At 33.6% G+C, this 26,282-nt stretch overlaps 3 protein-coding genes across 7 annotated transcripts in view; 2 read left to right on the top strand and 1 right to left on the bottom strand.

Moving 5' to 3' along the window:
* The window catches only part of LOC128238417 (small subunit processome component 20 homolog), a 76,648-nt gene extending 74,351 nt beyond the window's left edge, over positions 1–2,297 (bottom strand). The window contains exon 1 of the mRNA XM_052954327.1: positions 2,160–2,297. Coding sequence (XP_052810287.1) covers positions 2,160–2,201 — 42 coding nt within the window. The 5' untranslated portion in view covers positions 2,202–2,297. The remainder of the gene's footprint in view (positions 1–2,159) is intronic.
* Positions 2,298–3,505: 1,208 nt separating this feature from the next.
* On the top strand, positions 3,506–8,006 carry LOC128239019 (DEP domain-containing protein 7-like). The gene is made up of 7 exons (XM_052955439.1): positions 3,506–3,604; positions 4,475–4,671; positions 4,869–5,095; positions 5,363–5,559; positions 5,871–6,415; positions 6,641–6,842; positions 7,146–8,006. The coding sequence occupies exons 1-7, from the start codon at positions 3,517–3,519 to the stop codon at positions 7,343–7,345; spliced, it is 1,656 nt and encodes a 551-aa protein (XP_052811399.1). The 5' UTR covers positions 3,506–3,516; the 3' UTR covers positions 7,346–8,006.
* A 991-nt stretch (positions 8,007–8,997) lies between these two features.
* LOC128238163 (outer dense fiber protein 3-B-like) lies at positions 8,998–26,137 on the top strand. 5 transcript variants are annotated; one of them, XM_052953777.1, is made up of 6 exons: positions 8,998–9,152; positions 13,434–13,858; positions 14,417–14,541; positions 15,123–15,263; positions 16,732–16,824; positions 25,205–26,137. In XM_052953777.1, the coding sequence occupies exons 2-5, from the start codon at positions 13,459–13,461 to the stop codon at positions 16,819–16,821; spliced, it is 756 nt and encodes a 251-aa protein (XP_052809737.1). In that variant the 5' UTR covers positions 8,998–9,152; positions 13,434–13,458; the 3' UTR covers positions 16,822–16,824; positions 25,205–26,137. The 5 variants fall into 5 exon arrangements, with proteins under 5 accessions (XP_052809737.1, XP_052809736.1, XP_052809734.1 ...); XM_052953776.1 differs by lacking the exon at positions 25,205–26,137 and adding an exon at positions 18,685–20,022; XM_052953774.1 differs by lacking the exon at positions 16,732–16,824.
* Positions 26,138–26,282: the final 145 nt, after the last annotated feature.

Consider the following 26,282-nt stretch of genomic DNA (forward strand, 5'->3'; position numbering starts at 1 on the left):
AACAAATTCTACTAAACGTAGTGTCATCAGTCATAATGGTTTTGAAAACAAGGACAGGTTTATTACTGTAATGATAACTTTGAAATTACCATTTCAGGAGTAGCAAGAAAACTGTTTCATGTTTGTCAGTATAAGATTTTACAGTGTTCGAAATTCGCGGTAGCCCGATAGCCCGAGGCTACCAAATTTCAGCTGGGGCTACTGATTTTCCACAGAAACTAGCCCGACCGGGCTACCGTTTTTTCCTTGTGATTTTAAAAAAAACCCTGCCAATTAAACGTGTTACCCATCGTGTTTTTTATACGCAAAGCCTTATTTTTCAAGAACGCGTCTTTCAAGGCAACTGGAGTGACAACGGCGTAGTCGGATTCGCCGAAATTTACGATGATAAAAAAGCTAATTGCTCTGCTATTCAGGACTCAAGCCATGTGCTCAATGTTTGTTTATTTAATCAATGAATATAAGCACATGTCAAAATTAATTAACGCCCAAAGTGACAAGTAATTATCGATCAGTTTCTAACCAGTAACTGTGTCTAATAGCAGCAGCAAACTCTATGACGTCATTTAAACTCCGCCCATTATGTAAATGAACGGATAAAGTCGGCAGTTTTTGACAACAATGATGGCTATGAAAATCAACAGTGCTAAAATAGCAATATCAACATTGATATTTTGTTTATTTCATTTAAATATATTTTATTTATTAGCTAAAATAAAAAAATATTTAAGTTTTGAATGCGAACAGAACATAATCATTCTACAAAAGTTGTCTGAAATGCGGAGGAAACAGGTGCCCGCTTACTTCCTGACAAATTAAATCAAAGTGAAAGGAGAACTGTCGGATATAGTTAACTCGTTGTCTGTGTACAGTACAGTAGGGTTCTACATGTTGTATTTTATACGTTTGAATAGCTTTGCCATTAATTTTTAAAGAACAATTATAGGAATATTGGCAATATGAACATCCATATATATTTGTTGTTACTTCTGAAACTTGAAAGTGAAACTGAAAGTTGAAAAGAGAAAAATGTCATTGCACAATCGCTGGTGCATATCGGATTTGACAAGGATGCATTGGATAACAGAACTTACAGTACATGCATAACTCTTTCCATTAAATAAATGATATGTTCAGAAAATATTTTTCTCTTTTTTCTCGTAATACCTTTTTGAAAACTATTAGTTACTGAACTTTTGATGACTACACTAATATAAGTATGACTATAATTTATTATTGACACATTGTTCAGATTGGGGAGCATTTATTCAAACTGTATGAGCGTGCTAGATTAGATGATCGGACTCGTTGCGGAATCGTAATTAAACTTCCAAAAATTATTCCGAACGAGTGAAATTTTTAAGTGTTTAAGTTTGGGCTAGTGAAATTGGTTTCGGGCTAGTAAAATTTCCTATCTGGTAGCCCGAATGGGCTAGTGGATTCAAAGCCGAATTTCGAACACTGATTTTACATTCTCATGTTTTAGTCAAAGTGTGGACCTTGTTTTAATAGGCAAAATTGATATGTACGCCATTTAATGGAATTCCTTTTTTATGAATTTAATTTGCTCATCCTACCTGCTACTGTGGTGTAACTTGATTTCTCAATATATCTGGCATGTTTTTATTGGTGAAGTCACTATGAGTTCAATTGTTTCTAAAAGGGGGCAGATTCATTGAAAAAGACAAACTGTGAAATCTTATCAAAGTCTTACCTACAATTTATTTAATTAATTCTACGCAACTTTTGCACCTTATTTGACCATGACTCTCTTTTTAATCCGCAATTTATATGTGATTTCAACATGTGCAAGACCATTTAACAATTCTTGGGTAAAAACCAATACTATCATCAACATAGCTCTGATTTGAGATGAAACTTAACACAAGCCTGCAAGCCCTGCACTGGTAAAATGTCTTCCAGGCTTGTTAAAATTTTATATAGCTGGGCTTGTTAAAATAATTGATGCCAAGCAATAGTATAACAATTCGGGCTTGTTTATCAAAAATTATATTTACAATGGTTGTAATAAGCTAGCCACTTGGCCGTTGCCTCAGAAAAACGAACACAACATTACAAAGACAAGTTTTTTTGTGAACTTTAACTACAATCGCGAAAATACGTAACATATGTATATTTTATGGTTAAAAATGACTTACTCTAAAAGTATTTTCGGTCTTATGTCTCCCAGACTTGCCCATGTTTTTAATAGTTACGTTTTAATGAAAAATAAATACAGTCAAACAGTATTGTTTAGCAAAAAAATGAATTTCTCCTAAATGTCATGCTTTCCGGAAGTTGACATTTGGACACCGATTTGTGCCTCCACTAGAAGAGTTTACCGTACTTGTTGTAAAAAATGTTAAGGAGTTTACTCGAATAGGCTGATAAAATGAAACATTTAAAACGGCCAAAATAAGTATGCATACACCACTTATGATATATGTTGATGGTGGACATTAAATCTTAAGAGATTTACTTAGGTATTAATTACAGTACATCTGAATTTACAAATATAGCGTTTCAGTCTCTATATAATATTACAGTAATGTTCAAACTGATCAACACGCTATATCAACTTAATAAAAATGTTACCATATAATATGTTACATGTGTTTATTTGCATTCTTCATGAATTCAGAGTTGATATTCAGAGTCAGACAAAGAGTTTAATGTAAATTGCCAATAAAAATAGATGCTCATAACTCATTTAATCGTTTCACGCTTGCCCTTTCGCCAGTAATTACTCGTCTATCACTAAAATTCGTTAATTACTCTTTTAAGTGTCTACCGATTATGCTTTTCACAACTTATCAGTCTACCAATCGGTAGTCATTATATGGCTGAGCGATCAGCGCCGCTAAATGTGTCATAATTGTTTTATGGTACTATATAAGCCAAAAAAATTGCATTCGTTATATCCATAATTTCTATTGCTTGATACTATAGTTACAAAAGTGTCATTTCATGTTATGTCAAAATGTCTTCGCAAGACTTGTCAGATCTCTCTCGTTGTGAGCTAAAAAAGACGAAATGTTCAGTATTTAAAGAATCACTTAACTCGTCTTTAAGTGCCTTTGATTCTCCTATAAGGGCGCATTTAAACAATTCTGTGAGGAATCTGTTTGCAACCTTCGGACTTACACCACCACCTGTTTGCAAAAGGTAAGCGTGTTAATTTTGCTTGTATTTAGTGCCTGATGCACATGTTTATTCAAAATGAAGTATAGATACATATTGTCAAATCAATGAAAATTAATTAAAAAAATATATCAAAACTTATATTTTCGATGATAATAATCATTAGTATAACCGTATTTATTCTCAATTGAACTCATGAATTCAGACAACACATAGTCACGCATACCAATAGTAATAATAATTATAATAAAAATTAACTGATTTGGTGTAACAGGGAGCGTTTAACTTAACTAATACGGCAATGTACATGTGGTTTGTTTTCATTTCAGCGGAAGCCGCGATGCATTGTGGTTCAGTACGAAATTTGAAAAGAAAATGGCAGCTCTCGACGATGACATACCTTCCAGCCCTCTATCGAGATTTAACAGGGCCGTGCCTCTCAGACAATCAAAATTAGTAACAGGTAAGGCATAGAAACAATGATTTATATCAGTTGTGGAGTGGATAATGAATACATTTCAAACTACTTTCACTAAGCAGACTGATTTTTTTATTTACCTTTTTGACATTTTTAAATTCTAACTAAAACTTTTAATCTTGATTATATTACTCCATGTGTGGCAATTCTTCAAACAATTTAATAATAGAATAATTTAAATAAGACAATTGTAAAGTTGAAAATGATTCTTGAGACATGATTGCTTTCCAAAACCCACATACTCATGTTATTTTTTAAATAAACAATCTAACAATAGTAACATAGATCGAGTGCTGACAGTGTAATGACATTTTGACAGGACCGTATTGTATTGGGTTTTTTAAAGGATTGTTAAAATGTTAATAATGCAGTTAACTTCATTGGCTTCAAGTGTAGATGTATTACCAGCTTTGGGCATGTAAAACGCTGTATCTCTGTGAAGATTATAATCTTTAACATCAAGATAGCTTTTATTTGTTGTTGATTATAACTGATTATGTTTTTATCATGTGATCAAAGTAATAAATCAGTTATTAAGAAAGTTTTAATGACAACAACACAATAGTATCAGAAAAAAGTCCCTGATACAAATCAACACTACTGTATGGAGACACATGACAAAATCAGCATTATGTAGATTTTAATTCAAATGAATCATGATTTTAACACAGACCATGTTACACATGCAGTTATTAGATGGTGAGACCAGCAAAAGGTGGATTAAGTTTATTTTTGCAACACCAATAGGGATATAATTATCAGTGGCGTACCCAGTCTAATTAGGTTGTCAGCAGTAGTGCACTTACAGGATGGTTAGAGCTACTCTTTTTTCAACGTGTAAAATGAATATTGCAGGACCATTCAGAGCCACCAAAATCTGGAATGAGGTCATTGAACACTTGAAAGAAAAGGTTGAGCTGAAACGACGGCGGTATAAGCTGCGAAACTATGATGACAGTTTTACAGGAACAGACGCAGTGGACGTTGTCCTGCACTACCTGCTCAGTGATCAGGATACATTTTGCAATCTATCCAGAGAAAAGGCTGTCAAGGTGTGTACACTTTAGATTAATTATTAAATTGTTAGTACAGGACGATGAATAATTATTACAGCATTCAATTGAAAAACATCAACAATTATTATTTATTGATTTAAAAACAAAACTGAGTAAAAACCGTTTGCATTGGCATAGTTGTTGTTTTCATGTGTTCTAAATTCAGTATGATATTCCTTGTTTTCTACTTCCAGCTCTGTCAAAGTCTTATGGACAAAAAAGTGTTCAAACCTGTTGGTTGCAAGTCTGGTGAGGATGTTCGCCACACCTTCGAGGACAGCAGTGGAAAGATCTACCACTTTATAGGTGTTCTTAGCAACAAGGAGAATGTTTCCCCCGACTCAGAGGATGAGATCGATGGGAGAGATGACTTGTGTGAGGACATTAATGATTCCCTCATCTCAACACAGACCTGCAGCAGGTACTTTTTTACTAATATTTTTTCTTTGATTTGAACAGATGCCATTTTTATATACATTTAGGCATTAAGTGCAGTAAGCCAGTTTTATAATGTTTTTAAAAATACACAAGATGTTCATGCTGCCTTATTTTTCATGCTTATAAATTTTCTCCAGATAGAAGAAAAAAATGTTTTCTTGTCTATTACTGGCCTTAAAGGCATCAATATCATCACAGCATGAACTTTAATGAGATCAGGTTTAATTATACCTGTGGTTTACTCTCCCAGATTGCAAGGCTCAAGCGAGGTTGACCAGTATGATGGTGACAGCAGGCTGTTGGGTGGACAGAGGTCAGGGTCCGAGGAATCTCTGGATTGCAAGAAGAGAAAGAACCTTAACACATCACAACGATCCTCAAAGCGCCAGAAGATGTGTGCCTCTTCATCTACAGAGTCACTAAATGAGGAATCTTTGTCAGAATATCGTAAGTAAAGTATAGATAAATAGTTATATAGTTAATAAATAATATAATGATTGAATTATTAGATACTTGTGACTTAATGTGTTGATACTTGTGACTTAATGTGTTATCATCAAAAGTAAAGATGATATTTTTATGTATACCCATTTCATGTAATTTAGTTTAATGTTATTGCAAATGTCAGTGTTTTATTTGATTGACTTGTCATTATTAGGCAAAATATTAATTATTTTAGAATTTAACTTTTGACTTACAATGTATACACATTTTAAAAATGTAGATGAAAATTTATGCAGACTGTCATCTATTTTCAGAAATTCAAGACATTTGGAAGGAAGTTGCTTTGTGTCAACTACTTAGAATAATAGACTTATCATTTCTTGATGGTGTTTTGATGGAGGAAAAAGAAAAGACAAGCAAAAAGCAGTTTAAACCTCATGGCACTCCTGTCTCAAACATTGTGGCCAAACACTGGAGCATGCGATGCTCTGCCAAGAGTGCCACCCACTCAGACCCTTACATGAAGGCTGCACTAGAGGTGATCGCCCACTTACCGAGGGGTGTGTCTAAGTTTGATACAGACTTCACAAAAACCTCAGACCCAGTCACCAAACTACAGGCATACAACATGATCTGTGAGCACTACTCCGGAAAGCTAGACTGCCTGTTTCCTGAGCGATTTGTAGACCTGAATGTGGCCATTCTGCAGCTGGTTCTCTCAGGTCGTGATGATGAAGCAATGCAGGCGATGCAGCTGAACATGATCCTACTTCCCGCTAGACAGAAAGCAGAGTTACAGAGACTGCTCAAGTTTATGGCTGCCTCCATCCAGGATCAAGAACTGAAACTTGATCCACAGGTAATTATTATGAAACATTGATTGGTGTAGATAGAATGATTTAATCAACTCTGCATTGTTTAGTTTGCTGTAGCCTGAACGTTAAAATTGAGGCCATTTTTGCTTTTCTAATACATAATAAATACTATTTAATGTCAGAAGGTTGAAGTATTAATTTAAGTACAGTTACAGTATCATCATCGTATGCTTAAGTGTTGTAACACAGAACCATTTTTCTTTTACTAGAGTGATAATGAAATCCTTGTGTTGACTCACCTGACGGACAGTATACTCAAACACAAGGGGCTGTCCTGGGACCTCAGCTCAACCCTTGTACAGTTCATCGTCAAGTCCAGCAACAGCATATTTGACGTTCCTGCTAGTCTGAGGGAAAAGGTCTCTGCCCGCTTACAGGAGACCAGGAATGGCAGTGTGCCAATCATTGAGGGTAGGTTCGGTTTATTGCAATTATCAATTTTACCCCAGAGTTATGGACTTTTTCTTTTCAGCTTCAGACAAGTTAAATCATGCAAATTGTTTTCAATATGCAATTAATACAACATTTTCAAAGGTTAAACAAGCTTTATAATTTTTAGAATATTTATGTAGTATTTTTCTACCGTGTCAAGATGTCATTTAAATTAAAGATTTGAGTCTGACTTTTATTATAATCAATATTACGTTATTGCCTTATGAAGTTATTTTTTTAGCAAAAGCAATATATAACCCTCATTTACTTTATCTCTTACAGAGACAGTGTTCTGTAGTCAGGTTCCTATATCAGAGTACCAGAAACAGGCAGACGAGTGCACAAACAAGAGCCTCGTACAGATGATGAACACAATCATAGACAATCCCAAAATGGTGCTGAAAGAGAAGAAGAACAAGCTACGACAATTCCGCAAATATCATCCGCACATCTACGCCAAACATTTCTCTGGGATGGTGTAACAGTTACGTGATCTCAGAACAATTAGTGGTTATTTTTGTTAGTGCTTAAACTGTGTTATTGCTGTTACAATTAAATCATGGTGCTGATATTGTATATCTATGTACATAGTTACAAGAGGGCAGATCTGTGATATTTGTAGACTATGGAATCTTGTTTTAACCTTGCAATTTTATGTTTCAATAGTGCGCAATGTCAGGGATTTTACCCAGCAATATTCTACAATGATGAGATTGAAATTTGCTCATTTATTCAAACAACATGTTCACTGTCTCACATAAAATCATGATTGATGATGATCTCCTAATCTGGTATGATGGAACCTGATGAGTTTAATGTTAATTTCTGTTTTGATCTCGAGTTATGCATAATTTTGCATTAAGTGTTAACTTATTTTATTTGAAATGTAATAGTAGGTTGATGAGATACAGACATTAAGGTTCATCTGAATGTTTGTTTTTGTTCATTAACAAATGTATAATTTTATATGACATAATTTTCGAAGTATATATCTGTCATTACAGCTATAGTGCAGTACAACCATTTCATGTGACAGTGAAGCCATTGTATTTTACCATTATATGAAGAATATGTAAATTAACCTTAAATGTCTTTCCAATGACAGAAGCGCTTCATAATGGTATGTAAATATGTGGCATTATATGAAATAAAAACTAAACTGTATGATAAATTGTTTTGTTTGAAAAATTAGCTCTGTCCAACAGTTTAGCTTAACATCATTCTGGTCAAGCTTAAGTTATGGCCCTTTTAATTTCTTTATCGTGTTGTACACAACATTTGTATCAGAGATCTAAAAAAATATTTTTCAGGGTAACATCCCCAAAATGACTAGGTAGGTTTGGAAGTGATTTTTTTATTTATTTAAATACACTTTGTCACGATCATTTTCCCTGCCAATAGCACTATTTCTTGAAAATGTCACTCAGTGTTATGGAGCAGGTTTTTACAAAAAAAGTCTTAAATTATTTGGGTCCGCAGCATTGTACTGGCTTGATTTCAATGAATCTTGATTGGAAGGTTAACCTTCATGAGAAGATATGCATATTGTCAGCATCTTCCCAATCATGCTCAGATTTTTTAGCTCACCTGAGCGCGTCTGTACATGTATGGGCCAACAATTGCTTGAAAGACATTTCTGAAACCATCAGGTCAAATTCAATGAAACTTCACAGGAAGCTACCTAGGGTGACCTACAAAATAAAACAACTTCATCAAAATGGCTGACATCCCATTTTGTATTTAAAAAACATCTCCTCTGAAACTACTGAGTCAAATTTAATGAAACTTGACAGGAAGCTTCCTTGGGTGACAATCCACATAAATTCAACAAGGAGCTTGTTTGACCTGGAACAACAACAAAAAATGTGAAAAGTCTGTTTTTCATGTGAACAAACACTATTGATTCTTAAAGTATCAATTGCAAACTGTGATATTGGTTATATACTTGAAATATGTACTGGGGGACTATAAAATATTGACATTGGACGAATAAAATCACTATAAATGTTAAATATTATTTAAAAGTTTTGGTTTAATGTAACCTAAATTTGATTAACCAGTCCTTTGATTTTGCACAAACGGAACTCACAAGCGGAAGTAGACGCTTACCTCCCATGTTACTAAGGGCATTCTGACAACGATTTCAACAAATCCCGGCTATCTGATTGGCTACTGTACACCACGTGATCTACAGTTGACGTCTCCATGTTTGTGTGACAACCTTTTTTACACTGTCGGGTTAGAAAAAGTGTTCCTTTTTGCAATTTTGGCGAAGATTCCAAGGAAAAGGTATGTATGATTATTTGTACTATTAATCTTCTATTCATTTGGTTTTAAACAGCGTACGTGTTTCTTCGTCAAATATTTCAGTAGCATCAAAAGTTAACACACTTACATACAGACTGTCGAAATGATCATTTAAATTATCTGTGTAAATAAATAAATACCGGTTTTGTTTGCTGATTTTGTTTATCTTTTCTTCATAGCTTTGCAACGAATAGATAATGTGTACTTGTCAAACATTCTGAGTGCCATCAAAATATTCATGAGAGGTAGTTTTAAGGTCAATAAAATTAAATTTTGAGTTTAAAACGAAAAGACAGTCTCAGACTTAATCACATTAAATAGTGATCATTACCAGATAACCTGTTCTTTGGTATTTTTTATTTACATTTTATTGTATCCTTGTAACATCTGCGTGTACAAAATATCACCAGAAGACTATGCTGCCTATTTAACTCTTAGGTGGACTATAGTGTCCAACTCATCAGTGCAGATGGCTGAGTGGGTAGGGTTCAAGTTTAGACTCTGGACTCTGTGGTTTGATCCCTACATAAATGGTTCTTAATGGCATCTTCATGGTAGATTTTAACACTACATTCGCTTGATGTGGTAAAAGCTATTTGGAGCGATTCTTACTTGTCATCATTGTGATAGTCAAAATGAATCTATTACGAAATGTGTAAGACCATAAGCAGCAAATACAAAGAGAAAGTGAATGTAATCATTTCACAAGAATAATTATATATTTAAGATAGAAAATAAAGCTATTTCTTTTGTGCACATCATTTAATTTATTGCACAAAGTGTCAGATTTTTATGTTGTCAGAGCCACAGGATTTTGATTTCAATTTGTATCTAGGAGGGGATATCCCTCTTGTGCCCACCCCCTGTGGAAATGATTATTCTTTGAAACATAGATACAGTGTAAGCCCTGCACTTGCGAAATGATTGCCTGGTTTGTTTAAAAGTTCAATATTACAAAGCCTGACTTGTTTCAATATTTATAAGCAATGAACATGTAGTCATGTAAGAAATTGCCCTTGTTGATCAAAAAGTTTGATTTCATTGACTGTTGATGGCCATAGGTGCAAAATGTTAAATATTAAAAAAAAAATCCCAATTCTGGCCCTAAATTAATTGATACTGGGCCTAGGTAGCGGTGTGACTAAATCTTCTTAGCCTTGTTCATGTAACTATTTTTGCTAAGAGTCCTTAGAGCTTCTCATTTAACTATCAGCTCTTGTCTAGCTTATTCATGCAATATTAGGTAAAGGCTAAATATCCATTTTTGGCAGATAAGTAAGTTTCATCTAGAAATCATTGCTGGATCTGTTATATTAAAGCTTAATGTTATATTCAGATGCGCTGCTTAATGTTGGCCTTAACTAATAATGCATTCAAGTTATAAATATTTACCAGTGACAAAACACACATTTGTATGAAAGACAATATCTTTTTATAATTGTAGAGTTATGGTTCTTGGTCAATTCAATTCAATAAACCAAGACAAGTAAAGGCATCTCCTTTAAATGCTTTTGTTTTGTAATATTAAGTGTAAGGCTGGGCCTACAGGGCTCAACTAAAACTTATGCCTTACGTTAGAGGTCTCTGTTTGGAAAATAAAATAAAATATAATTCTGCCACCATTTGAACTGCTTTGAATTGCCAATCTTTAAGATTGGGTGCTACAAACACAAAATGGAAATGATTGCTAGTGAAATTAATAGTTTTGCTTAGAAGACTTTTGTTAAGTTGTGTATATAAGTTATAAATTACTGTTTATAGGTAACCGTAACCTGTGTTAGATTATAATTGCTCCTGGTTTAAAATGGGTTTGTGTTTCAGGAACTGTGTTAGGGTAGTATAAGACTACAGAACTGTTATTGAATTAGAAGTTAGAACACATAAAAGCGGTTAGTACATGTCTGAAAATCAAGACATAATCTCCTTTTAACCTTTTTGTGTCAGTATTTGAGCCCAAAAGCGGATTAAACTCTTGTAAGAAATAGGATTCAATTTAATACATGTTAATCCAGTCATTTTTAGGACAGTAACGAACATATTGACTGAAAAACAGAAAAAATACTATTATGTTTATTTGAACAAAGTCAATGATGTAATAAAACAAGAAAAACAATGGTTTTTTGAAATGAAGTTTATTTATTTGATTCAATTTTAAAATTCACAAAGCAGCATCAGTTTATTAACAACCTCAACCCTTTTTATAACTTGCCTTTGATTTAGGTTTAAGTTAGAAAGGGTCAGAGAAGAACTAAATGTTTCTTCTCAGTGAAAAAAACACACCTGAATTCTTTAAATTAGCTTTAAACTTAAATTTGTGTTCCCGTGGAATTATGTTTCAAAATAGTCTTTTAACATGCTAAAAGTGTGTTTAACACTCTTAAAACTGTGTAAAAGTCTTTTGGCATTTTTACACAGTCTTTCAATAGCAAAATATAATAGGCTGAATAGGTCAGCCAATAAAGCCGGATTTTCATTTGTAGGTGTTCAATACGGGTAGGTATTGAATGTCATTGTATCAAGCTGGTTGCTTGGCACTGCAGGCCTAAACAATATATCCAAACAGATTAATATCCGTCTTATATGAAAGCCCTATTAATGATTATACTTTAGTGTGGAAAATATCGTGTGTGAAGACAAATGGATAGCTGAGATCCAAAGTGTTTATAATTTTATGGAATTTATTTATTTAACTTATTACAGAGTATTTTTGTGATAAAGTAAGTAACATTATTATATATTTTACTCTTTAACAAATTAAACATTTATATCTAAATTAACTCCAGCTCAATGACAGTAAATCAACTTTAAATCTGAGATCTTTTGTCTGAAGTACATGCGATTTCTTTATTATTTATTTATGTTTTGTTTCAGTAAATTGATTCTCTTCTCTTAAATAATTAAGTGAATGTTTTGCCTTGAACGGACATTAATTATTCATTAAATTCTCCACTTTGCAAGTCTACAATGGTTGTCAAGTCTTAACATGCCCACTAGCAGTCTGGCATTTTAAATTAATATGGATGAATTATTAATATTATAAATTTGTTTTGTGTGACACAATTCAGCTTTTGAAAGAAATTTCATTGTATGATTTTCCTTCTTCTAATGGAATAACTTTCTGAAAATATTTAAGACATATACATGTATATACATATGCCTAAAGACATATATATACTAAACTATAACTAGATCGACTACATTGTTGTTACTGAAACATCATTCGTTTTGATGGTTGAGAAATTATGACAGAATTTGATTTGAATGTTTGGGGATATTTATTTGTTTTAGCGAAATTTTTATCGATCATTTTGCCGCAGAAACATACATTGCTAATCAAATAGCACTCAATGCATTTGTGATAGCTGATAAGGAAAATATTGACAAACGTCTGCTAAAATATTGACTGAAATTTATGTCTGCAGTTATTCATAATTAATTTATCTCATTGATTTCCATATAAAACACTGTTTGCTTGTTTAGAAGTCTGATAAATGTTTGTCCTGTAAATCAATTGATAAATTCTGAAGTGATTTTTAATGTAAGTCAATATCTGAACTAACAGAGGAAGGTACCAGTACTTTGAACGGTATAATATATACATGCAATATCATTTTATAGAAGGAAAAAAGTGGGCTAGTGCATTCTCAAATTGTCCAAGAAAAATGAAACCTAATATTTCATTTCAACACAAACTGAGATAAAAATAATTACAGACATTTTGCCCCAAACACCAAATTATATATAGACAGTTAATATTCAGTTTTGGTTTTCGTAACAATGAAGAGAAGACCAAAAATACATAATAGCTATGATTTTTCTATGGGTTTGCTTTTGAAGCACTGATCACTGAATCAGCAAACTGTATTCCTAACAAAATTGTGTGAAGTCAGATTTTGTGAAAATAATTTGTTCAGTTCAATGACAAATCAAACAGCCATATCTTTATGGTTTTGTTAGTACTCTGATGTCCGGCGTAAAATTTTAAAAGCACAGTATGTGTGTGAAGAGTTTTTCAAAGTGTACTTGACCAATCTTATCAGCATGAAGATGTTTAGAATACCTTTGACAATGATTTATGTTTAACCAAAGCAAAGTCCGTCCTGACGACTGAAATTATATCATCAATGTAAGTGGATGGAATGTTCAAACCGTTACATAAGGTTTACACCAAGATAACGAGTTTTTATGCTTTTATTACATACATTGTTTGTTCAAAGGTCGTTAATTTTATGGAGTTTAATATAAATCAATTTACATTTTCAGGAACAGTTTTTAGTGAGAGGGAAAGATGGTTTACAATTACACGAAGCCCCGTGGGCCCATTGCTGCCATGTACAGCAGCCCGGGCCCCTGCTATGCTCTGCCTGGACTGGTTGGACAGAAGACCCATGACCCCCGCAGTGAACACAACAAGGGACCCGCCTACCCCTTTGGAATCCGCCACGGCAAGTTTAAGGATGACTGCAGCCCCGGCCCCTGCTACTACCCCAGCCCCAAGTATTCACGCGTTGGCCCCGATGGCACCCCACACTACTCCCTGTACTCAAGACAAAAGGATGGGCAGGTTTTCAAGGTTCCTGGCCCGGGCGCATACTCCCCAGAACAGTCTGGTCAGTCCGCACACTACAAACACCCATCATTTATCTTTGGAATCCGCCACAGACACAGACGGACCGACAATACCCCAGGTTTGAATGCATCCCTTTTTGAAATTATTCAATAAAAGAGGCGGAATAGCTTTAAGATTTTTTAGAATTAACTGTTTAACTAAGTATTGCTGCTTTAATGGACCAATATATTATCGACTGAAGCTATTTTTCCAAGAAAGACTTAACAAATATTATTATTTGATTTTGCCAGCTTGTTGCAATGAATTTGCTCTCATCATCAGAACTTATAAAGACTTGAACCATGTAGATCATAAAGGATCTATTCATTCTTTTATGGCAATATTAAGTTTGAATCAATAAACGCTTTATTAAGTTCTTGTGTAATCAATGAATAAGGCAATAAAGATGGAGAGAGGAGCTTTATTGGCATTTTATGGCCATATATTTTTTAAGTTCGTCATTTTATGCTTTTTTAAATACATTCTCATACCATCAACCATTTATACACACAGATCTTATTTCAGCAGGCGTGTGTATATGAATAGTTGATAATATAGCCGATATATATTTGTTGTTAAAAATTACTTTAGTTTCCAAATCAGCTTCTTGTTACTAAAATGATGTCTTTGTTTTCAGCACCTAACAACTATTCTTTACCACATATGATTGGTAAAACTGCCCAGAGCAGTAAAAAGCAGGCGCCATGCTATTCCCTGACTGGCAGATCGAATGTTGGCGCCTTCTGTGAAGATTTAGCTAAGGTTTGTTACCATTCATGCATCACCTCATCTGTTTTTTGCAAAAACCGGAAGGTCAAGGACACAGTTTATTTCAAGTTCTTGGGGATAAAGCTCTCATGAGAGACAGCTTATCTTGATTGTAGAATAATTTCCTTTGGCTTGTTTGTTCATTCATCCAACAGCAGCAATTCCCTCCTTCTTCATACAATCAGACCATCAATTACACGTCCAATAAATAGCAATGTTAGATTGAGAGACCTTAATTTAGTTTATCTGTGACCTCAAAAACACTGTCATAAGCTGGAAGGTAAATGCAGACAACTTTAATTGATGTTTTTGTATCAAACATCATCAGATCTCTGATAGTTGAACTATACAAGAATAATTGATTGACAAAATACACATCTCCACAAAAATGAAAGAGATCTATAGCAGAAATTAGCAAGAAGGCAACTTTCTGTTATGTGTATGCATGTGAATTTAGTGAGAGAATCTACGGGCATGAACATTATATTTACTTTATTTATATATTATATGAATTGATAAAATCTTTTCATGATCTTGACAAGTTGTAACAATCTCTGGTGACGTTTATTCCACAGACCCCCGGACCTGGGACGTACGACACGACGCAGCCAAGTATATACAAGGACAAGTCGCCCCACTACAGTATGACCAGCCGGAATGTGATGCCCGGAGACACAACACAGAAGCCCGGACCTGGAGCCCATCAGCCCGAGGGGGTATGTACACGTGTGACTTTCATTTTGATCATTGCCCGTTTTCACAGAGATCAATCAGAGTTTTTATTCTTTGAAGATTGGACTTCTAATTTGTTGTTTTGTATGGCTGTATCAACAGAATTTTCATTTTATGTGTTTAATTTGCTAAAACTTTAATACTTAAAAAACAATGCTTTTATTACAGTGCCTGCTTTTAAATATAATCGTCAAGATCTGTGTTTATATTGAAATTACAATTATATTGTAAATAGAAACAGGTCTATTTTTAAATCATTAAAATCTGAAACAAAAGCAGGTGCTTGATATATGTGTTGTACTGATATTTGGCTTTAGCAAGAGGTTTTAACTTATTAACTAACTTGAGCTGGAATTTCAAATGAAGCATGCACACTATTATAACGCTGGTCAAGTACATGGTGTGGTTGATTTTACATGCATTTAGTCACTATCAACCGTAAACTTTACAGTCGGCAATAACACTTCACACTCGTTATTCCGGAAATGTCCTATAAAGACTAGTTTGCATGCTCCATTTCTAAAGATGCTTTTCTATGTGTAGGTCTAGTTGTTGTCAAGAACTAACACTAGTGACAAAGTCGGGATAATATGCAGTAAATATACAAGTTTTAGATTCCAACTTAATTGATGTAGTTAACTCAAAACTATTATTACAATCATAATACTTATAAATTGAAATATAGCATAGTTAAATAAGTAAATAGGGCCTAAAAAAAATAATTGTTTGGTTAGGGTTACATACTTTTCAAAAATAGGTAGGGTAGGTAGGCTTTTTTTTTTTTTTTTTTTTTTTTTTTTTTTATTAGGCTTTATATAAGAATGTTATTTTCATCATTGGAGAATGGTGTTACAGTTATCTTCTGTATAAGCATTTAAGGTTTCAAACTACATATTGAAAAGCAATTTTAGTTTTTCATTTTTTTTAGTTTTTTTTTTTTCAAACTGACTATAAAAACGGTAGGGTCGGCGCCTATTCCGTAGGTAGGGTCGGGTAACCCGAACCAAATGTATTTTTTTTTAAGCCTAGGGTAGTTTTTAGCCAAACTGTCAAGCCACAACTATAATGAGCACTCAAATTGTAAAAAAAATGATACTCTTAAGTACTTATTACAGGACATTTAATCTTAGCAAAAATATTGTGTTTTAAATTAGCAGCAATTTGTTTACCTCAGATACTAGTTTACCACACAGTGATATTGTGTAAAGGCACAAATTTTACTTTTGCAACGTGCATTCTAACCCTTAAACAGCATGACTTTAACATTGCCTTATTGTATAACTCAATCAATTTAACAGACTTTTTTTCCACACAAATATCATACTTTTTTAAGATCTTTGTAGAATTTTTAACATGATAATAGTTTGATCAAGCTATGTAACTCAAAGTTTCCGCCATATAGAACCATTTGAAATAGTCATATAACTTTTGTGGGTTTTGTGTTGTTTACAGGTAAAAGTTGATAAGAGGATTGCGCCCAGTTTCAGCTTTGGTATAAGACATAGTCAATATGAGGCCCCCCTAATTGTTGCCGCAGACTAAAATGTAAATATCTCCATGGGTAACGTTTAGTGTTGTGCATGCTGCGTGCATTTATTTTCTCACAGCACCCATTGCTTGACCTCTAGACTAAGTCTCATGAACATTGTGAACACTCACAGTATATTTATATATATACATTGTAGTTTCTTGCTGTATCATTAATGAATGCTTGTTGTTGTAACAAAAACATACTTAAATGAAATAGCAAAAATTGTTACCCAAGACACATAAACACTTTTCTATTGCATTCATGTTCAGCTTATAAGCTTCACCAACTTTGGTTTTCTGAATAATAAATAAATAAAATAAACATCCATACTGCATCATTTTCTGGTCTTTAACAATTTAACCATTAAAACAGACACATTCATCATTTTTTAATAAAATGATTATCTGGTCCAATGATAATAGTAAGGAGTATTCAGTCATCGAAATAAGTCTTTTGGATGAACAAGCCCGAATTCATATACTTCTGCTTGGCATTACATTTTTTAATAAGCCCTGCTGTATAAAACCAAGAATTTGAGCAAGCCCGGAAAGCATTTTACCAGTGCAGTGCTTACGGGCTTGTGCTAATTTCGACCACTGAGTATACCCGGCAAGCTTATGAGGGTTTTTTAAACATGGTGCTCCATCCACAATCTCATAGCATGATTAACCCTCTTGCTTACCTTACATGCATTAGTACACCAAATGTAGTCAGTGTTGTTACCTGAACAACCATGTATGGCATTAGTACACCAAATGTAGTCAGTGTTGTTACCTGAACAACCATGTATGGCATTAGTACACCAAATATAGTCAGTGTTGTTACCTAAACAACCATGTATGGCATTAGTACACCAAATATAGTCAGTGTTGTTACCTGAACAACCATGTATGGCATTAGTACACCAAATATAGTCAGTGTTGTTACCTAAACAACCATGTATGGCATTAGTACACCAAATATAGTCAGTGTTGTTACCTAAACAACCATGTATGGCATTAGTACACCAAATGTAGTCAGTGTTGTTACCTGAACAACCATGTATGGCATTAGTACACCAAATATAGTCAGTTTTGTTACCTAAACAACCATGTATGGCATTAGTACACCAAATATAGTCAGTGTTGTTACCTAAACAACCATGTATGGCATTAGTACACCAAATATAGTCAGTGTTGTTACCTAAACAACCATGTATGGCATTAGTACACCAAATATAGTCAGTGTTGTTACCTAAACAACCATGTATGGCATTAGTACACCAAATATAGTCAGTGTTGTTACCTAAACAACCATGTATGGCATTAGTACACCAAATGTAGTCAGTGTTGTTACCTGAACAACCATGTATGGCATTAGTACACCAAATATAGTCAGTGTTGTTACCTAAACAACCATGTATGGCATTAGTACACCAAATATAGTCAGTGTTGTTACCTAAACAACCATGTATGGCATTAGTACACCAAATATAGTCAGTGTTGTTACCTGAACAACCATGTATGGCATTAGTACACCAAATATAGTCAATGTTGTTACCTGAACAACCATGTATTGTAACATTATGAAAACATTTATCATTTAAGTATTACATTAAGTCTTATTAGAACCAGCTTATCTTGCTTCACTTAGAAAAAAGTCATTGATGCATTGATTCACAGGTATATTTCCCAACTGCATGCGTATTTTCCCTTCTTTGTCACTGTGTTGTAATTTGTTTAACTGGTGATTTGTTTTAAAGATTTTTTGCTATTTAACTTGCGAAGATTTTGCTTGGAAATGTAACATGTTGCTATGTAATAGAGAGGTTGCTAAGTAATATGGCTAGTCTAATACTTTGTGTGGTTTCCATGGTTACTGTGTGTTTATTTCAGGTGACTATTCACAAACGGCAGGCCCCCCAGTACAGTTTTGGAATCCGCCACACTGAATACATTGCTCCCCTTATTGTTGATGTTCAGGACTAAAATCCTCGATAAAGACTTTACAATGATTTTCAGAAAATATTGTATTTTGATAAACAGTTTACTTTAATATGCATTCGATTAGCATTTTACTGAAAACATTCAACTTTGGGGGATGTTTAATAGTGATTTAACACACACTTAAAATAACAAATGAGACTTTGATTTTTTAAGATGCATTTTAATAAACATTTTCTCTATTTATATGTGTTTATTGGTTATTTAACTAATGAAAGACAAAAAACAAATAGGCATGGTAACTGCTGAACTTGATCTTTTGTAAAAGGTGAAAATAAACCATATAATTATGCAAGTCTCCATAATGGTTTATTGAAAGATTTTGCTACTAGTGTATATATTATCATATATTACATATTTACTTTTTTTATTTTGTTATAATTATACATTACATGAAAGTATTTAAGGTCATTGTGTTAGTGATAAGAATGTATTTATAGTTCACCAGAAAGATAGCAGGGAGGAGCAATTCAGTATTAAATATTTCGCATTCCACGAAAAATAAAGCATTATAATATGTATTTTTACCACAATATTCAAGCTTGGAATTCTAAATATCTACTTTCCCATTTTCGATTTCGCATGTAGGAATTATTTGTATGTTCAGTAAGGCTTTTTAAGATTAAAACCATACATAGAAGTGTGTTTTTTTTAAATTTATTGTCTCCCTTGTTAAGTTTTCGACATTGAAGAATTTGTCTTAGACTTCTCAAAGTTGTTAGTTAATTATCATGTCTTCAGTACTCACAGTATTTGAAGTTGTTTTCACACAGTATTGGTTCTCTGTTAAATGACTGTTTTGTAGTTTTAATATATCTAAGTCTACAAGATGTTTTTATTTTTGTTTATTCTTTTATTTTCTTGCTCAAGTCTGTGATAGAAGTTACGTCGTTATTGACAGCGCGACTCTGTAGAGCTATTAATGAACTTTTACCTGTTGTTTTATTTAGTTCTTTTCAAGGGTATTCGATGAAAATGCATAATACAGTTTCTCTCATCAGAAACACTGAAATAAATAGTTGTTTTACTACTCTTTTTTTACTTTTTTGCTTCGCTTTCAAGCCTTTCTCACCAAAGAAAAACAGACTTTTTTTCTTTTGCTTTTATTTAAAGTTATTTCCTTTTGTCTTTGAGTATATGAGCAAAATGACTAGCCTGTATTCATTTTAGAACGAACATTGTGTATGTAATTTGAGTGATTCTAATAATAAAGTGTCCGATGTTACAAAAGCTTGTTGCTTTTTAATACTTTGTTGTGGTGCATGTTAATCTGCTTATGGTCACCTTAGAAAAATATCTTTTTTAAATATATCTTTCAAAATGCATGTAAATTTAATCGGAATAATGTTTTTTACATGTGCTTACTTTTAAGTATTTAATAACGATCTAAATTCCAATAAAGTTACAAATGGTACTTTGAAACCTAATCGTATAAGCCCCTAAGCAGATTATATGAGTGAAGCTAGTTTGAGTTTGCTGCCCTAACCAACAGCTTTTGTTTGAAGCTCTTATCAACAGCCAGGCAGCTCGAGTTTCTGGCCAGGTAACCAACAGCCAGGCAGCTCGAGTTTCTGACCAGGTAACCAACAGCCAGGCAGCTCGAGTTTCTGGCCAGGTAACCAACAGCCAGCTAGCTGGAGTTTCTGGCCAGGTAGCCGACAGTCAGGTAGCTAGAGTTTCTGGCCATGTAACCAACAGCCAGCTAGCTGGAGTTTCTGGCCAGGTAACCAACAGCCAGGCAGCTAGAGTTTCTGGCAAGGTAACCAACAGCCAGCTAGCTAGAGTTTCTGGCCAGGTAACCAACAGCCAGCTAGCTGGAGTTTCTGGCCAGGTAACCGACAGTCAGGTAGCTAGAGTTTCTGGCCATGTAACCAACAGCCAGCTAGCTGGAGTTTCTGGCCAGGTAACCAACAGCCAGGCAGCTAGAGTTTCTGGCAAGGTAATCAACAGCCAGCTAGCTAGAGTTTCTGGTCAGGTAACCAACAGCCAGCTAGCTAGAGTTTCTGGCCAGGTTACCAACAGCCAGCTAGGCAATGCGGAGAGGCGTACAGAAGTGTGGTGGGTAACGGGTCACAAATGCAAGGCATATGATCGTGGTTAACACTTGTTTTTATATTGAAAAAAAGATTTCCTAAGGTTGTATTAAGCACAGTTTCAGAGTTTTGTGGTATAAAAACGAGAACATGGTTACCAGCATATGGATAAAACGTTAAATTTTAAACAAAAAATGTAGATATAAAGGCAGTGAATAGTAAATGTATGTGTACCATATACTTCAAGATGACATTGTATTCATAAACACAGTGAGAAAGGCGTTAATGTTGCCTTGTTATCATGAACACCGTCAGAAAAGGTGTCAATTAACGTTTGTGTTTCATTGCCTAACGTTGTCTCGTTTATACCGGTTTCTTATTTGGTTGATTAAAATCTAAGTTGGTATATGGTGGTATAGCCAAAGAAATAAGTCAAAACGAAAAATAAGTTTGAAATTAATGTCATTATTCTTTCCAGTATTCTAAAATGTGCGTAAAAGATTAGTTCTTTATTGCCTATAAACAAGACTTATACAATCGATAAAACGGGGCATAAATAGCAGTAGGTTTTAGAATGGATTATAAAACATTAAATCATGAGCTGCCAAGTTGACGCTTATCTGAGATCGATATTGATCGGGTCGTCATGTTTCAATGTTTGAAATCAATTTAAACTGACTGAACAAATTGTGCTTGGTTACAAATAATGCACTTTCAAGGGTTTAGATATATGAAAGACGCAATTGAAAAATCCATAATAATCATTGTTCCTATTTATACAGTGCATTCGAAATGTTAAATTCTTTACTCATTTGAAAGTACATGTATTCAGACATTTATTGAGAAATATTGGGTCGATTGTTCAAATTTAAACGTTGTTAATGACATAGTTGTTAACTTTTAAAAGAGAGTTATGTTAGTGTGTGCTGATGTATTTAAATCAAATATGCATAGCTGAAAAACTTGTCTCAGTGTCCGTGCAAAGTACTGACGACAACATATGTGTGCATGAAACTCTCTCAGAGAAGTAAAGATTTAAAGCTGCTCTCTCACAGGTTTACCGTTTTGACAATTGTTTTTATCTTTTGTCTATGAATGAGCCAATTTTTGCGTAAATATCTGCAAACCAGTGATATATGGCTGCTGACCACAGATCAGATCGCAGATTTACATATATTACAGAAAATGTATATTTTATGGCTAAAAGCGTCACCAACAGTTTAAGAAAAATGCATAAAACATCAATTTTTGACCTTAAATATGAAAATCTGCGGTCTGATTTTCGCCAGCAGTGTGATATCACTGGTTTCCATGCATTTTTTCATCAATTGGCTCGTTCCAGGACAAAATATAAAAATCTTTTTTCAAAACGTTCAATCTGTGAGAGTGCAGCTTTAAAGGTTAACACCACTGCCGTTAACAACATTGTTAACTTTAAGTTCTGAATATTCGGCCAACAGATGTCATCTTATCATAGAGCATATCGTAAGATAAACAAAATAATAATTGACATGTTTGGCATTTATTATTTGATCTCGCAAGTATTACTTTCAACCTACTTTTTTCGCTTCACATTGAACTGAAATTCTCGATGTTATGATATATGGCATTCGGAGCTCCTCCGCCATTTTTATCGAAAACAACCTCGGATGTATTTGGACGGTTTACATACTCAAAAAGCAGTTCGTTTAAGTCCGCTGCAAGTAGATCGCCTAGTAATTTTATTTAGCAGTTAAACTCTATGACTTAACTCTTGAGAATCTTAATCATGTTTGCAATAATACACTTAAGTGGCATTCAATTTAAACTTAGATCAGTAAATACAACCTTAAAACACTACATTTAATGAATGATATAGGTAAAAAAATTACGAACTACTTCAACTGATGTACTGGCATACATCCGAAGTTGTTTTCGATAAAAAATGGCCGAGGAGCTCCGAATGGATATATGTTCGTATGCAGGTTGATAAGGCAATCCCGCTATGATCCACGCATACGTATTCGGAAAAGGCCAACGTCATAATGATATCGCTTTTTGCTTCATATATATGAAGAGCTGAACATATCAACACGGTATATATTTGCCAAACATAATTATGCACATTTTCTTAAAACATTTAAACGTGTCGCATAACAATTCACCATATAAGTCTAAGTAGATAAATCGAAAATCTATACTACATTATATATCAATAAGGTATAAATGCTACAACCGAATAAAATAAAAGCGCTAAAAGAGATGAAAGGCTGTCTGCGCGATAAGCGTGATTTTACTTGTCAACAGTTCTGTTCACATGCAATAACAATCGAAATTTATCTCGCAAGTGTATTACTAATGTAAAGTTATTTAAATGAAACCTGATATTTGCTGAGAATGTGTTGACTATTTGTAACAAGTAAAATCAGGCAGGGTCTTTTAGTCAACACATTTCCATTTTCGGCGTAATTATATCTAGTTATACATTCCCCTCGGTTCCTCACCAATATTTATTTAAGATTCATCGGCTTGCTTTCAAATTCATATCAACGTTGCAACATAATGAACGTATTTAAACAAAGTGGTCTTTTTAATTTGGATTATTCTAAACCGTTTAACACCATACGTCACATTTTGTAATTCCGACGCATTAATTTCTGTAACATGTCATGTCAAAAAGTAGATCTAGCGATACCTGATTACGATTTGCCGTACTAGCATGTAGGCCCGCGACCTACAGCCTAAAAATCACTTGTGTATAATAAATATGGGGAAACACCGAATAAGAGAATAACATGGGCAACGAAAACGAAATACCTATACTCTATCAGATGGATACTTTTCACAAAATGTAATCAGTTTAGCGTCACAAGTAGAACACCATATATGTATATATAAAGCTGCCATTTCGTAGTACTACTAGTACTGTTTCACATATGGTAACCGAAGTTACTATTCATTACATACATACATAATTTAACATATTTAAAGTAAACAGCTATACTATAAATAAACAAATACAGACACGTGTCCTACATAAAAGAACAGGGCTTATAAGTACTTGTGAGACAACTCGTTTAATCAACAACCTTTTACAAAAGTGAAGAAAGATCAAAGTGGTTATTGTCGAAAACTGAGTAGTTTCTTGATAAATGACATGAACTACATTGAATTGATATGGTCACAGTGAAACACGGCATTATCATAAACTATTACGGAAAACAAGCAAAAAAACAAGCAACAGAAATATAAAACGTCTTATTGATATAGCAATCCGGAGCGCTGCTCCTTGAAAGAACCTGGGATAATATCAATATGAATGTGCCTATCACAATAATAAGAAATGAACTTAAATAATCATATTCTTTAGATACATAAATAAACTAAGATTTCTGCAATAACTTGTTGAATTTTACATCTTAAAAATTATCTATACGCTAAATATGAATTCATTTTTTATCAAATTCAACATCAATCAACCCATGCATTAAGAAAATATTTTGTTTAAATGTTTATTATGAAAAAATACTTTATAAGTGCAATGCAGAACATGTATGTTACTAGCTTGTTTGTTACATGTAGTGTGAGGTTTAGCCCTGTTTTTCACTGGTCAGTGAAAATCGTTCAATGTGGTTTAGCCATCGTATAATTAATATTGTTAGTTATATTTCTTTACTTTTTAGACACGTTTATTATATTTGAGTTTTATTTCATAATCCTATGTATTAGAATTATGTATATTAAACTTTGAATGAATCATGAGGTAACTTCTTTAAATGAAATATGCAACAGTGCGTTTAATTACATTACAAATTACAGTTGTTCATGAGTGCAGATACTCACAAGAAAGACAAACTTGTAGCACGGGCATTATTACATGTTACTTTAACAATATGTGTATATACCCTTAATTGCTTATTAATGAATTTTGAAACATAGGCAAATGCGTATAGATTATTGGGTCGTCTTATCTATTGCACGACAATATATATATATAAACATATATACTTTGCCTTACTTACCGTGGCATAGAGGTGACATACATGTTTTTTTATCTCTTTTAAACGACTTGCGTTTCCCGTGGAAATCTTCTTAGACTTACTGGTCTCGTGAAAAACGTCTTAGAATCTCTTTTAAACGACTTACGTACCGCGTTAAAATGACATAATTGGTCAATCAGATAACCAGATAACCTAATTACCGCGCATAAACAAGGATGAAGGGTGGCTGACCATCTCTTGTCTTTGCCATGTTTACAATTTCGCCTCAAAGACAATTTCTAAGAGGTTAACTGTTTGTTTCAGTATACTTCGCATATCTTCTGTATCTCTCTATATATGTATGCTAACTGTAATTGGCGTAATGTGTTATCGTATCTTATTTTATCTTATCTAATGCAGGTATGGGAGCACAAGCGAAAGAACCCTTCCTACAGTTTCGGAATCCGCCATACCCAATACGAGGCTCCCTTGATTGTGGAAGTCCACGACTAACTCTTGACCAATTTCTGTCTTCTAGGATCATACACATGCTCACCAGTCTTCGAAGCCTTGTCACGTTGTTGAGAATCATGCTCTTATTTTTAATGAATTATTGATTAAAGTCGTGGATTGGAATAAGAGTTGTAATTGTGCTTAATAAAAATAGCTTTGGAAATTCATAGGATTATTTAACAGACAGGCGTGTGATCGTGAACGATGTGTGACGTACTTATTTTATGATACGAGTTTTTGTGTAAACTTTAAGAAAACTCATTTATTATGTTCTCATAATCAATTTTTAAAAGGACTCCTTCAAAGAGTTTTTGGTGGCAAATATATGTTTTAAATTTGGTTGGAATTGAGTTATATATTTACTTGTATGCGCAGAACTTCGAAAATCCAAGCTTAAAATAAAGTTACAAACAATTTTCGACAAAATAGAGAGTTTAAAAAAATAATTAACAACAGAGCTCTACTATTTGTTCAATGTATTACTGACCTCGAACAGCATGAAAGAGTCCATGTAATATTTTTTTTTTCTAAAATACTTGAAATGTATTGAATCTTTAATTTTTATCTCCTCATCCAAAGGGATATATTTGTGTAATCAACTTGAATAGCTCTACATTTAAATTTTAGTAAATCACTATTGTTTTTGCGTTTGTGACATTTTATTGTTGTTATTGTTTTAAGTGTTTATGCACATATGAGGGAGAAAATATTGAATGTTTTTGTGCAAATGTTTAAAAATGTTTTCTGAACATCATCATGTATTATTACATTTAAAGTATTTTATCAGGTGTGTTTTCTTTGAAACTGAAAATTTCAAACTAATAAAGGTATGACAGATGAGGCAAACATTGTTTGTTTCCACTATAACCAGACCGACCCTATGTTTTCCAACCGACCCTATGTTTTCCAACCGACCCTACACTTGTTTTTGCTGATTTATTTTCGTAATTTCCTAAATGAAATGTGCATCTTTTGAAGGAAAATG

Source organism: Mya arenaria, chromosome 6 (genome assembly GCF_026914265.1).
Source record: "Mya arenaria isolate MELC-2E11 chromosome 6, ASM2691426v1".
Taxonomy (NCBI): domain Eukaryota; kingdom Metazoa; phylum Mollusca; class Bivalvia; order Myida; family Myidae; genus Mya; species Mya arenaria.

Excerpts from the sequence above, each read along its gene's own strand:
- LOC128239019 (XM_052955439.1), top strand. The coding sequence starts at position 3,517 with ATGGCAGCTCTCGACGATGACATACCTTCCAGCCCTCTATCGAGATTT. Across the intron at positions 3,605-4,474 it reads ACAATCAAAATTAGTAACAG|GACCATTCAGAGCCACCAAA; the intron begins GTAAGGCATAGA and ends TGAATATTGCAG. Across the intron at positions 6,843-7,145 it reads CAGTGTGCCAATCATTGAGG|AGACAGTGTTCTGTAGTCAG; the intron begins GTAGGTTCGGTT and ends TATCTCTTACAG.
- LOC128238163 (XM_052953774.1), top strand. The coding sequence starts at position 13,459 with ATGGTTTACAATTACACGAAGCCCCGTGGGCCCATTGCTGCCATGTAC. Across the intron at positions 13,859-14,416 it reads ACGGACCGACAATACCCCAG|CACCTAACAACTATTCTTTA; the intron begins GTTTGAATGCAT and ends CTTTGTTTTCAG. Across the intron at positions 14,542-15,122 it reads TCTGTGAAGATTTAGCTAAG|ACCCCCGGACCTGGGACGTA; the intron begins GTTTGTTACCAT and ends TTTATTCCACAG.